This window comes from Equus quagga, chromosome 16 (assembly GCF_021613505.1).
Source record: "Equus quagga isolate Etosha38 chromosome 16, UCLA_HA_Equagga_1.0, whole genome shotgun sequence".
NCBI classification, from domain to species: Eukaryota; Metazoa; Chordata; class Mammalia; order Perissodactyla; family Equidae; genus Equus; species Equus quagga.
The window spans coordinates 29778229-29790650 of NC_060282.1; the positions used below are offsets into that span (position 1 = coordinate 29778229).

At 38.2% G+C, this 12422-nt stretch overlaps 1 protein-coding gene across 1 annotated transcript in view; it reads right to left on the reverse strand.

Annotated features, from left to right (window-relative positions):
- Window positions 1-12422, reverse strand: part of PKHD1L1 (PKHD1 like 1) — a 150669-nt gene that overhangs the window by 19087 nt on the left and 119160 nt on the right. Inside the window, exons 64-70 of the mRNA XM_046642192.1 lie at window positions 9405-9553; window positions 9201-9323; window positions 8550-8661; window positions 8353-8469; window positions 4504-4669; window positions 1439-1671; window positions 1021-1188 (exon numbers count right to left, since the gene is read on the reverse strand). Of these exons, the coding sequence (XP_046498148.1) occupies window positions 1021-1188; window positions 1439-1671; window positions 4504-4669; window positions 8353-8469; window positions 8550-8661; window positions 9201-9323; window positions 9405-9553 (1068 nt within the window). The remainder of the gene's footprint in view (window positions 1-1020; window positions 1189-1438; window positions 1672-4503; window positions 4670-8352; window positions 8470-8549; window positions 8662-9200; window positions 9324-9404; window positions 9554-12422) is intronic.

Here is a 12422-nt window from a genome sequence, read left to right on the forward strand (position 1 = left end):
CCACATTCTCTCTGCTTTGTAAGATCTGAAAGGCAGCATTTGAAATTGGGTGGATTGCAGGTCTTAGAAACCAGGCAGATGGCATAGTGAGGCAAGAGAAGTGGAAAGAGACTTAAAATCATGCAATTTTGGGACACCCCGATTTAGCTCATTTTCTTCTAACACGTTTTTGAAAATGAATGTTTTTGTGGCATATTGGCCATTTTGTTGAATCTTAGAATATGTCAGTGTGCGTTATGACACTGCCAGGGCAACAGAAATCTTTCTGCTCCAGGTCACGTGCCCCTTCAGCACGTGAAAGACTTTTAAGTCTCCTCGGGGACTAATCCTCAAGTCCTCAGTGCCATTTCAGGGATATACAATGAGTTCCTGCCCTCTGTTTTCAGTAGACTTTACAAGTTCATCTTATTTATTCAAAAAGTCCTGGACTTCTAAGCCGATCTGAACCCTCATGGAGACCACTGCCTTCCGTTTGTACTAGAGCTACCAATGACCAGAATGGAAGGAACCTAGGACTCTGGAGCTGGGCGAGATATTCTTGACAGTCCAAGGAATCAGGAATGAAAAACAAAACAAAACGTTGTTTCAAGATTGTCTTCCAAGAATTAATGAAAATGAAAAACAAGTAGGCTGAGAATACTCGTTCTCAAGTATTCCAAATATCACATGATCAGTTTTTTAATTTCTGTAAGACAAATTGTCTTTATGGATCACTCATTTTTTTTCTTAAAAATATTTATGCCACCTCATTACTATAGATACAAAGATCACTGAAGGAATACTTTCCTCCTCCTCTCCTTCTAATGGTCTATTTTGAATAACTGTCCTGGCTTTCTCATATGGGGGACTGCCGAGGAGTCAAGTCTCTCTGCTGCACATAGATCTTTCTTACAAACAGAAGGCAAAGAAGTCCTGATGTTTGCTAGTTTTATGTGACAAATAACTGACAAGCTATCTCCATTCAAGTAATGAAGAGCAAATGCTTTGAGTAACTCTAGTTTGTTTACATTGAACACCTACCATTAATGAGATCAACATAACCATTGCTCATTATAGCCACGGGTGAGAGTCTTCGAGTTTCCGTGTCAGAATCCAGGCTTTCAATAACCATCATTGCATATTCCATCCCAAAGCACCGATAGCTCTGCCATTCTGGAATGTATTTACAGGTTGAATCTCTAATAATTCCTAGAAACAAAAGTATACACATCTTAGCAATGAAAAAGAATCTCTTTGCAAAAGCATCCACATACTACCTTTTTCTTGTTATGTAAGATTAATAAATAGAAAACATAAGCTACTGATTGAGCACATCAATCATTAAAAATAAAAGATTGAGTGCAGCAATCATTAAAACAATTTTTTTAAATAAAAATAAAAACAATAAAAAATAGAAGTTTCATGAACTTGAGGACAAACAGAATAAGATCCAACGAACCTTTATAAGGTGCTTTCTCAGTGACAGGAATTCTACTTCCATTTGGGAATGTGAGCATCACCTTAGGAATTCTATAGTCTCCAATTCCAAACTGGCTATTTCCATTCCATTCATATTCTGCTTGAGGTATCACCGAACCAGAATTCCCCAGAAAGGAACCATCCATATCTCTAAGAAAAGATTTCCTTTTGGCATCACAAACCATGTCTACACAATCAGATGGATTCACCTTACTGTGGAGAAAAGGCGAAATATATGAACACTTAGATTTAATATCCCTCTCCTGTTTCTATCCGAAAAGAATTGATTGACTGAATCATATCATTTCTGAAAGGATTCAAAGTAGGACCAAGTAGCATATGTAATTAGCATTGTAATGAGGTCTGTTTTACATTGTGTTGATTTGGTCTGTTATTACGAATTCATTAACATTTCAAAAGGACAAGTTATACCTGTGGGATTTAAACTAGAATTTCATTTTGTTATTTCATATTGTGTTGAATGACAGAGCTCGCATTTGTGCATTCCTCACAATATACCAACATTGCCCTGTAGAGCAGGTGAACACTTACTCTGTTGTGCAGGACAGAAAAAATCCCTGTGTTGGCAGGGAAGTCTTTATATTTACTCCCTTCCTTCTCTCTCTTTAAAAAAAACTGCATCCACTCTTTTATTTTTATTTTATTATTATTTTTTAAGGTATGCTTTTTGGTGAGGAAGATTAGCCTTGAGCTAACATCTGTTGCCCATCTTCCTCTTTTTTTTTTTCCTCTCCCCAAAGCCCCAGTACATAGTAGTATATCCTAGTGTAAGTCATTCTAATTCTTCTATGTGGGATGTTGCCACAGCATGGTTTGATAAGTGGTGTGTAGGTCCTAGCCCAGGATCCCAACTGGTGAACCCTGGGCCACTGAAGCAGAGCGCGTGACCTTAACCACTCAGCCACAGGGCTGGCCCCCTTTCCTTCTCTTTTTCTACGGGTCTGTAAAAACTATAAAAATATTGCATGCTTACTATAAAATAATCTAAATGCTTAATAAAACTTCAGTCCCCTTCATCTTCTTATCTCCAACTTTTACACTCTTCATCAATTGTAGAATAATACATATTCTTATAGACTTGCCTGTGTATAGACAAACAGATATACTTGGATTATGACTTTTAGGCTGCATATTTTAGTAACCATTCTGTAGATATTCAAATTGTAAGAGATAAAATACTATAAATTCATCATGCTGTTCAGCCAAAGAAGGTGTTCTACCTTCATCCTGAGCCACCTAGAGTGTTGATTTTTAACTGGTTATAATAATAAAATAGCTACATATAAGAATAAAATAGCTGCATATAATAATTTGCAATGTACTACACATTGTATAGTATGTATGGTATACAGCATACTTCTACTGTATCATGATATACACTATAGGAAAATATAATTTATTCCAGAGTTACAGCAGCAAACAATAGTGGAAAGCTCAGATCTGTTGGATAGTATTCACCATCTCTCTCCCTGTTGCTATAAGGGACACATGAAGCTATAAGTTATCCCTTCTATACCATATTAGTTTTGGAGATGATTTGAATACATATTTTGTAGTGCCTGTGTTCTTTGTGTTCAAATATGTGCAGAGTGCTTCTGTGAGCAAGTCTGTGAGTGCCTACTGGTACTCTTATATTATGGCTCAGGGCTTTGTCTTATTTCAGGTTCCAAAGAAACAGAGCCTGAGCTGTGGATTTTTGTCCAAGTGAGTTACTGAGGGAATCTTCTCAAAAAGGAAGGAGAGGGCCATTTAGGGCAAGGGAAAGAACAGGGAGATGACTATGGCCTGTAGACTGGCTTCAGTCTGGTACCACAGGATCATGAATTGCCCAGAGTTGTTCCCATCTAGAGACAAGGAAGCCAGCGTTTTGTATTCCTGTATAAATTAGTTATTTTCCATGGACTGCAAGGAAGTGATGTAAGGAGAGCCTCAACCTCCCACAGCTATTCCTGTTTGGCTAAGAGCAATTTTCTGGAAAATAGGTTATTATTGGCCAACATTTAAAAAATCTGGGGACTGGTGAACTGCCTAGTAAAAGGGATCTGGGAGAGTGCCAACAGTATCCCATACAAGCACAGAACTCAAAGACACTATATCTTAAAGTGTAATATTTTCTTCATGACCTAGATATTAAAATTACATATCAAAGCTGAAAGAGTCAATGATAACTAAACAGGAGCTAGTAACTTTCTAGCGGGGAAAGGCTCTACTGAGCCAAAGAAGTTTGCAGTTTAACAGTCAAAGGAGGAGGTGCAGGGCTGTCAGCAAAACAAAATCAGATGAAATCAAACTATTTATGAAACATTGCATTTTTTCTAAAGAGACGTCTATCTAATTAATCAGGATTATTCCTTGTCTTCTCCCCATAGTGAAAATTGTCAAAGATCTCTAATAGAAAATTTCCTTCCTCCAGTGTTGTCTTACATCTAAATTCCTGGTCTGCACCTCTTAGGAGGAGCAGCAGTTATTGGCTATATTCTTTTAAGACTTAGAATCGAAGTGGCTCAGCTTCTGGAAATATTCTGACACCAGCCGACTTTTGTGATTGACAAAATCACTGTTCTAAGTTTCTACATATTCTCAGTCCCAGTGATTATAATGACTGACAATTAATTTCCAGCTACATGTTGGGGTGCACATGATAAGATATTTGAGAAGCAACAGGAAACAAAAGAGGTGAGCAAAAGGGGAGAAATGATAAAGATGTCTCTTACTCTGAATGACTATAGATTGAGAGATATTAATGTACAACACACTGCTGACCCAGTCTCTATCTTTTATGATTAATGATGGTATTATTTATGATGCACGAAAAAAAGTATAAAAAAACATACATATTAAGGCCTAGCTTCTTCAACTTAACTGAAAACACAAATATATTAGTCTTAATTTTCATAATGTTGATTAAAATTTTAACGAAATGAACAGTTACTTTAATATGGAAATCAGATCTATGGCAGGGGAAGAAAATAATGGAAAACTACAATGACAAGAAAGAAAAGACTGAGTTTTCATATATTTTACCTTACATCAGGCCTATGTATAAATATTTTTGATTGTTCCATAGTATCAACCAGCTGTATGTTCTTCACATGGATTGGATGCTGTAAATCCTCATTTAAAGGGTTAGTAATGAATACCACATTAGTTTCACCTGAACAAACATTTTTAAATCCAACAAATGTTGAATCTAAAACATAAATGATAGAAAAACAATTATTTTCTATAGAGAAAGTGGTAAAATCAGTTTCATTTCATACACATTTCACCAAACATATCATTTAACACTGCCTTGAACATGGAGCTTTTACCTTATGTGGCAGGTAAGTCCACCACTATTTGCGGTAGATTGTTGCCTCCCTATATTAACACCAGTGAGTAGGCCTCTCTCATATCTTCTCTGGGCTTGGCATATTTTCTTTCTGATTTGCTTTGGACAATGGGACAAGAGTAATTGTGGTATAAACAGATCTGAAAGGTGCTTGCGTATTAGGGCTCACTCCCTCCCAGTGTTCTTGGGAAATTCCATGACTTTCAGCATGTGAATTAGCCTAGGAGACAAGTGGCTCAATCCTCCCCATGACCCCAGCCAATGGCTAGCACCAATAGCCAGATATGGAAATGACACTGTCCTAGACTAACCAGCCCCTAGCCATCCTGTAAAGTGACGACAGCCCAAGGAATACTCCCAGGTGAGACCAGCAGAAGAACCAACCAGCTGAATAAGCCCAAATTGCCAATCCACAGAATCATGAGCTAATGAATGGTTGTTTCAAGCCTCTAAATTTTGGGGATAGTTTGTGAGGCAACAAAGGCTAACTGAAACACTATTATTCTCTTGGCTTCATTGCACATATCGTGTGGCCAAATGATAGAATTGACTGGATTTGAAAACTTAATCACCTTTGTGCTTAAAATTCAATAACTCAAAATAGAAAAAAGCAAAAGGTGACTCCAAAAATTCTTAAAATCAGTATGTGCTATGTACTACCCTGCTTGATTACATTTTCTCCCAAGAAGATACTGTATATGCATGAATATGAACCTGTAGATGAGAATTAATAAAATACCACAGAGCAGATGCTGTTTGTACCCTGTGCACTCTCCTTTACCGGTCCAGTGTACCCATCTCTAGCTCTTGTAAGTGTTGGCTGCTAACCACTCACAGTTGCCTTCTCTGGAGAAATGCCCTTGACCACTTGACAACTCCCTCTCTCGAGAGATTATGCCCTCCTCAACACCACCACAAAGGAGTAGCCATGTCTCACTGGTAACGGATACAGAAGGCCCTCTTGCCTCAAGGGGGGAAAACTAAGGGGAGCGACTTCCAAAGTTCATGAAGCTGCTTCACTGCACAACGTCTGATCTGACTTGCTGGCCGGACACAGAGACCAAAGCTGAATTTCTGGTACACTACCATTCCTCAGGAAACCAAATAGTAAATTGAATTAAAATTGATTACGTCGGATTTCTTCTACTCTGGAAAGGGTAACAATTTATCCTGATTGGGATTAATTCCCATTCCTGGTATAGTTTTCCCTTTTCTACTTACAGGGACTCGGTTGGCACCACCACCCTAGGGCTCACAGAGTGATCTAACAGGATCCTGCATGCCATCACCCTGAACCAAAGAACACACTTTTAGCAAACGAGGTTCAGCAGTGTGCACATCACAGCCCTATACTGCAGCATCTGGAAACTGTCAGCCTAACAGACTGGTGGAATAGTCTCTTGAAGGCACAGCCGAGGTGCCAGCTTTGGAGATGACAACCTGCAAGAATATATTATTCATCTAAAACCAACAGCTATTAAATGGTGCTGAATTCCCAAAATATAGAAAATATGGGTATTGATGCAGGATGGAAGGAAGAATAACCTTGTTCAACAACACCCCTAGAAATCCACTTTGAAAACTTGTGTTTCCAATCATCTAATTTTAGGTTCTATGAGTCTGGAGGTCATGGTTCTCAAAGTAGGAGTGTTTCTACCAGAGAATATAGTAAGAAATCCAGCAAATGTAAAGCTATGGTCACTCATGGTCCTTTGGGCTCCTTGTCAGCATATACCATTTGTCAGGGGTAATTGAGCCTGATCACTATGCAGAGGAAGGGGTGCTACCACATAACAGAGGCAGGGAGGACTATGTCTGCACTTGTATGACCCACTGGGGCTCAGGTCCTGTGTGGACTTTAACTGAGCAAGTACAGCAATCATGGCCTAACCAGGGAACAGTAACCTGGGCTTCATTACAACAGAGATGAGGAGCGTGGGTGAGGCAAGCCATCTTGACTAGCAGAAGTGTTAGTAAGGAGGAGGGAAACTTAGAAACAGTGATGGAGGAGGGAGATGATGAATATCATTCACGGTCTTGGGACCAGCTATGGCAATGTGACCACTCATCTTCTTTTGATAACTTTTCTCGGAAATTGTGACCATCCAGAATCCTGGAGAAATCATGTCTTAGTGGAATAAACTTAATGTAACTAACTTAAGAAAAGAAGCAAGTAGATCTGAGTGGGCCAAGGATGGATCGAAGTGGATAAAGCTAGTGCACCCATCTCCCATCTCTGTGAGTATTGACTGCTAACAGCTCAGAGGGGCCCTCTTTTCCAGAGAATTAGCCTTGGTGAAACAGGAATGACATTGCCCAGGAAATTGAGGCCCTTCCCACAGGGGCAGATGTAGCCAATAACTGACTAACATGGGGGTAGAAATGGCTACCCCCCACCTAAAATGTGAGATCAACTCGGTGGCAATTAACATCCCAGAGCTCCCGGTGGGATCAAGTGAAGCTATTCTCCAGCTTATACCACACATCCTTGCTTAGCAGCTTCCCTTGTCCTGTTCTACTTCCATCCCTTTCTCCTGAGAGCATTTCTTCAAGAAAACACAGAAAAATCCTCTTCTAATGTTCTGCTTCCAGGGGACAGCCAAAGACAACCGTTATTCTTATATTTACCTTTTACGACTGTCTTATAAAAGAAGAACAGTTATTTGTGTTCATTCAAGAAGTTTTATTTATAAGGTTCCATTTTATAAAGATATTTTTATTCCTATATGATATTTATAATATTCCAGAGCATATTTTTAATTTATTGAATAACATATGTTCAACTAAAACTTACATATTATGTTAAATAATTTTTGGCAAGAGTATGCTCATTACAAGTTACTCAGTGCATTTCTGGCACTTAAAGTTCTGATGAGAATTAATATGTGAAAGCTTAGATATCTAATTCATTAAACCGCTATCTTCTAGGAGACACTGGTTAAAATGATCATGGCAGGGAGACTTGGAAAACTGAAGCAAAGAATGGCACAGTGTATTTAATGGGAAAAATGAAAATAATTGATATATTCACTACATTAATTTACATATAATTGTTACACATTTTTAAGGCGGCAGCCTGGTTCAGTGAAAGAGCAGCAGACTTCAAGCCAGAAGATCGTGATTCTAATCCTAACTCTGCCAGTAGCTGTGGGATTTTGGCAAGATTATATGAGCTCTTAAATTACATGAGTTTCAAATTTCTTCAGTTGTAAAAAAGGATAATATACAACTCTACTTATATGAAAGGGCTTTTACAACTTATAGAAACTAATTAACATTAAATCACCATACCAGTGGTTTTTCTGTTGTTTTAAAAAGAAAATTAAATGTCAATTCTTTAGTATATATACATTTTGCCAGGGAACCATTCTTCAAATCGACTCTGATGTCCGATTTCTTTGCTTGTCATATTGAGCAGATTCAAATACAAATTCATTTAAATCATTATTTTTTACTAACAATGAAACATGATTAGTTATACTCTATGTATTCTTGACGGAACATAATTGAGTAGATTTGTCAAAGACTATGTTTAAACTTGCCTGAGATGTCCAAAAGGCCACTGATGGCGTTGTAACTCATGATCCCTGCGTGGGGTTTCCGGGGTGCCATGTTATGTGCTGAAGCAAAAGTAGGCCAGCAAATCCCACTTCTCCCACCTTTTATTAAAAGAAGAAAGTTAATGAAATTTGAATATGCACTCATATGCACACCAAAATTAGAGATCTAAAATTTTCACCTGATAGCGGTCTAGAACTCCGGTGGGCAGCAGAAAGTTCAATATTGGGATCATCATTAGTTAGGACATCAGAGCAATTAAATTCAGGGCTACTTCCAACAATTAATGAGCTCTATTAAAAAGATTCAAATGGTAAAGCTTTAATAATAGCTTTTCCTTTACTGAATTCCACTGTAGCAAAACACAATGCATAAATTTGAGAAGTGCATCATTCATTAAACCAAGATGAAAAAGAGTGATTTTGCCCGGAGTGGAATGATATCAAAGTGGAGGGGGAAGACAGGCATGTAAATAATTTTATATAATGACATGTTCTGCTTCTATGATAAGAATATGTCCAGGGAACAGTAGGAACAAGAAGAGGAGGGAGTGTCAATACTACCTAAGCTGGTCCAGGAAAGACTGCACAGACGGCATGTAAGTGAAAGTAACTGTGGCAAGATTAGCAGGTGATAACCTAGAAGAGGTGAGGGAAGCGGGGAGCAGAGGGAAGGACGGAGAGCTTCCTGGTAGAAGGCAATGAGAGCAGAGGCAGGAGGCTTGGACTAGCTGAGGGTAGAAGTCAAGGAGATCATTCGTACTGGTCCTTCAATAATTTTACCCTTCTCAGAGTCTCTCTTTCTCCTTCGTGTGGCTGTATTCATTCCTTACCTTGATTTGTACTGTTTTACTGGAAATTTTGTGAGATACAGCAGCTGGCATGTAAATCATCGAAGAAATGGCCATTCCATTGTCAACCAGGGTCACATTATAGATTTGCACACTCTCTGTGGTCTGTAATACAGCTTGTAGGTTACACAGTACAAAATGCACTCATAAAGGAAAATAGCCAATCACCATCTTGAATCAATTTACCTGAAAATAAATTCCGTAATCCCAGCATGTCCAAATGGTAAATCCCTGTATAAGAGAACATCCAGGAAGGCCGTCTTGGTTCATATAGATGCCATATAAACCTCCATGGGCTTCATTGTCAAACCACTTTTCCATGGGATTAGACTGACCTTGGAAGGAAACACAGCACCAGAGAATTAACATTACAAGTCATGTCATACAGTTTTATAAGCAGTATTGGTTAAAGTTAAAATTCCTTTAAAAATGAAATACATAATTCTGTTGCAAATTTTAACATGATGATCAAATATTTTTATGGTTCAGCCATTTATGGTTTATTCTAGTTAGTATTTACTCTTATCTTAGTTATCCTTTCAGTGTTACTCAGAATAATTGTATACTCATTTGCAAAAGTTTGGTTTAGTGTTAGTACCCTTAATTTATTACATCTGATTAAACTAAACATGAATTTCATTAGAAAGAGCATGAAGTTAGATTCAAACAAAGCTAGATTTGAAACACAATGATACCACTTGCTATCAGCAAAACGCTTCTCCTACACACCTTTTTGTTGCTTGTTCCTTCTGGTCATCCCATTTTCAAGTTGTGTCACTTCCTTACGAGGCTTTCTCTGACTACCTGATTCAAAGTAGCACCTCAGTCACTTTACACAGCACTTAAAATTTTTATCACTTGTTTTTTTTTTTAAAGCTTCAGTGCACGGTTGTGTATCCTAGTCGTTAGCTTTTAGTTCTCTATGTGAGCTGCTGCCACAACATGACAACTAACAGATGGGTGGTGTGGTTCCATGACTGGGAACTGAACTTGGGCCACGGCGGTGGGAGCACCGACTCTCAACCACTAGACCACCAGGGCTGGCTCTCACTTGATATTTTATTGTTGCTTATTTGTGAATTATCCACCTCCTCTCTCCTATTAGAATGTAAGCTTCCTGAGAGAAGACACTGTGTCTAGCTCATTCACCACCATACTCCTGGAGTCTAGAAGGTGCTCATTAAATATTTGTTGAATTAATGTATGCATGATCTTGGGAAAGTTGTTTAACTTTTTAGAACCTCAGTTTCCTCATATATAAAAAGTTTTAATGCCTACTTCAGGATCGTTTCAAAATGAAATGAAATGATTCACATAAAGTGCCTCAATAAATGGAAGCTATACTCATTACTAACATACAAGATAAGAGAAGCAGATTTTTACGAAAGTTTTACTTATGTCCATATCAGAGTAGTAACCTTAATAACTCCCTCCCAACTATGCATAAATTGGAGGATTGCCCATAATGAGCAGCACCACCTCCTAAGTTGTGCTTAGTACCAGCTCACTTGTCCAAGTCCCCCTGTGTCTGACTTCCTCCTATTTTCTATTGATTTTCCTTTGGGATTGACTTTTGACTTATGGTCTGCCTGGTTTCTATTTTGTTTCCTCCATAAGAAGGTGTTTGCATTGTCTCTCTTGGTTCCATACAATGCAGCCCCATGGACAAGTATGGCTCCACCCCTAGACCCAGCATGGGTCATAGTTCCCTTCACTATCCCAGCCTCTCACTTGTCTGGGAGATGGACTGAACAAGTTGATGTCCCATTCCAGGAAGTTAAACCCTCAATTCCTCTATGACGGCTCATATTTCAGTTGCTCTAAATCCAAAACCACCTTATAAACACTCTCAATTACTTAGGAATATCAAAATAGTCAGTGAAAAATGCATTACATGGTATTATACATATTGGTAAATATTCATATTCACAGATCATATGTGGATTTTCAAAAAAACCACAACAATACTTCAAAAAAGTTATAGAGGGGCCAGCCTGGTGGTGTTGTGGTTAAGTTCGCATGCTCCGATTCAGTGGCCAGGGCATTGAAGGTTCAGATCCCAGGTGCTGACCTACACACAGCTCATCTAAGCCATACTGTGGCAGCATCCCACATACAAAATAGAGGGAGATTGGTACAGATATTAGCTCAGGGACAGTCTTCCTCAAGCAAAAGGAGGCTTGGCAACAGATGTTAGCTCAGGGCCAATCTTTCTCATCAAAAAAAAAAAAAAAGGTTGTAGAGAAATTACATATTTAAAATCTTAAGTCAAAGAAAAGCCACTTTAAGCTGTTGGGAAGTAAAATAGCTAATAAGAGACTATATCAAGGATTCAGTTAAATCTGTTGACAAAGTTGTTTTAGTTCTTCAAAGCACATTTTGCACCAGAATAAAATTAGCTTAGGTCCAACAATTTTTCAATTTACAGAAAAAATGCTGATTCAAAGAATCTTAGAAATAGCTACAGAGATAAAAATGTGAACTGTAGAGGGATATAAATCTTTCAGAGAAAATTCCATTTCCCTTAACTAAGTTTCTCAAGAGGCAAAGCCTGCAGCTCTATTATTTTTTACTTTTTTGATCCGACAATTCATTTTTTATCCAATAATTCATTTACCTAGTTGAAAAGTCAGGAAGTTATAAAAAGTTATACAATAATAAGTCACCAGTCACCCTGTTCCCACTCACCTTCTATGACTTTTTGTTTTTACACTTTCAGCGTTTCTTTATGTAAACACAAATACCATACATATTCTTATTTTCTTCCCTTTCTTCCACAAAATATATTAGACACAACACAGTATTATATATACTGTTCTGAAACCTCCATATATCACTCTAGAATATCCTGGAGATTTCTCTGTATCAATATGTAGATATGTATCCTCTTCCTTCATTTTTAGAGGGGCCTAGTGTGCCAAGGTTCAGCTATATAACTAGCCCACCGTTATTGGACATAAGGTAGCTTTCAGTTTTCTGCTAGTACAGACAATGCCGTGATGAATAACCTTCTTCACAAATCCTCTTCCAACTGTTCTAGGGGCAAATGTTAGTTAGCTTACCAGATGTGGGAATGCTGAGCCAAAGGGAAATGCCCTATAATTTTGGTAGGTATCGCCATATTCCCCTCTGTAGGGGTTGTATCATTTTGTCTTTTAACCAGCAACATGTAAATGTTCTTGTTTCTCCACAGCCTTACCAAGA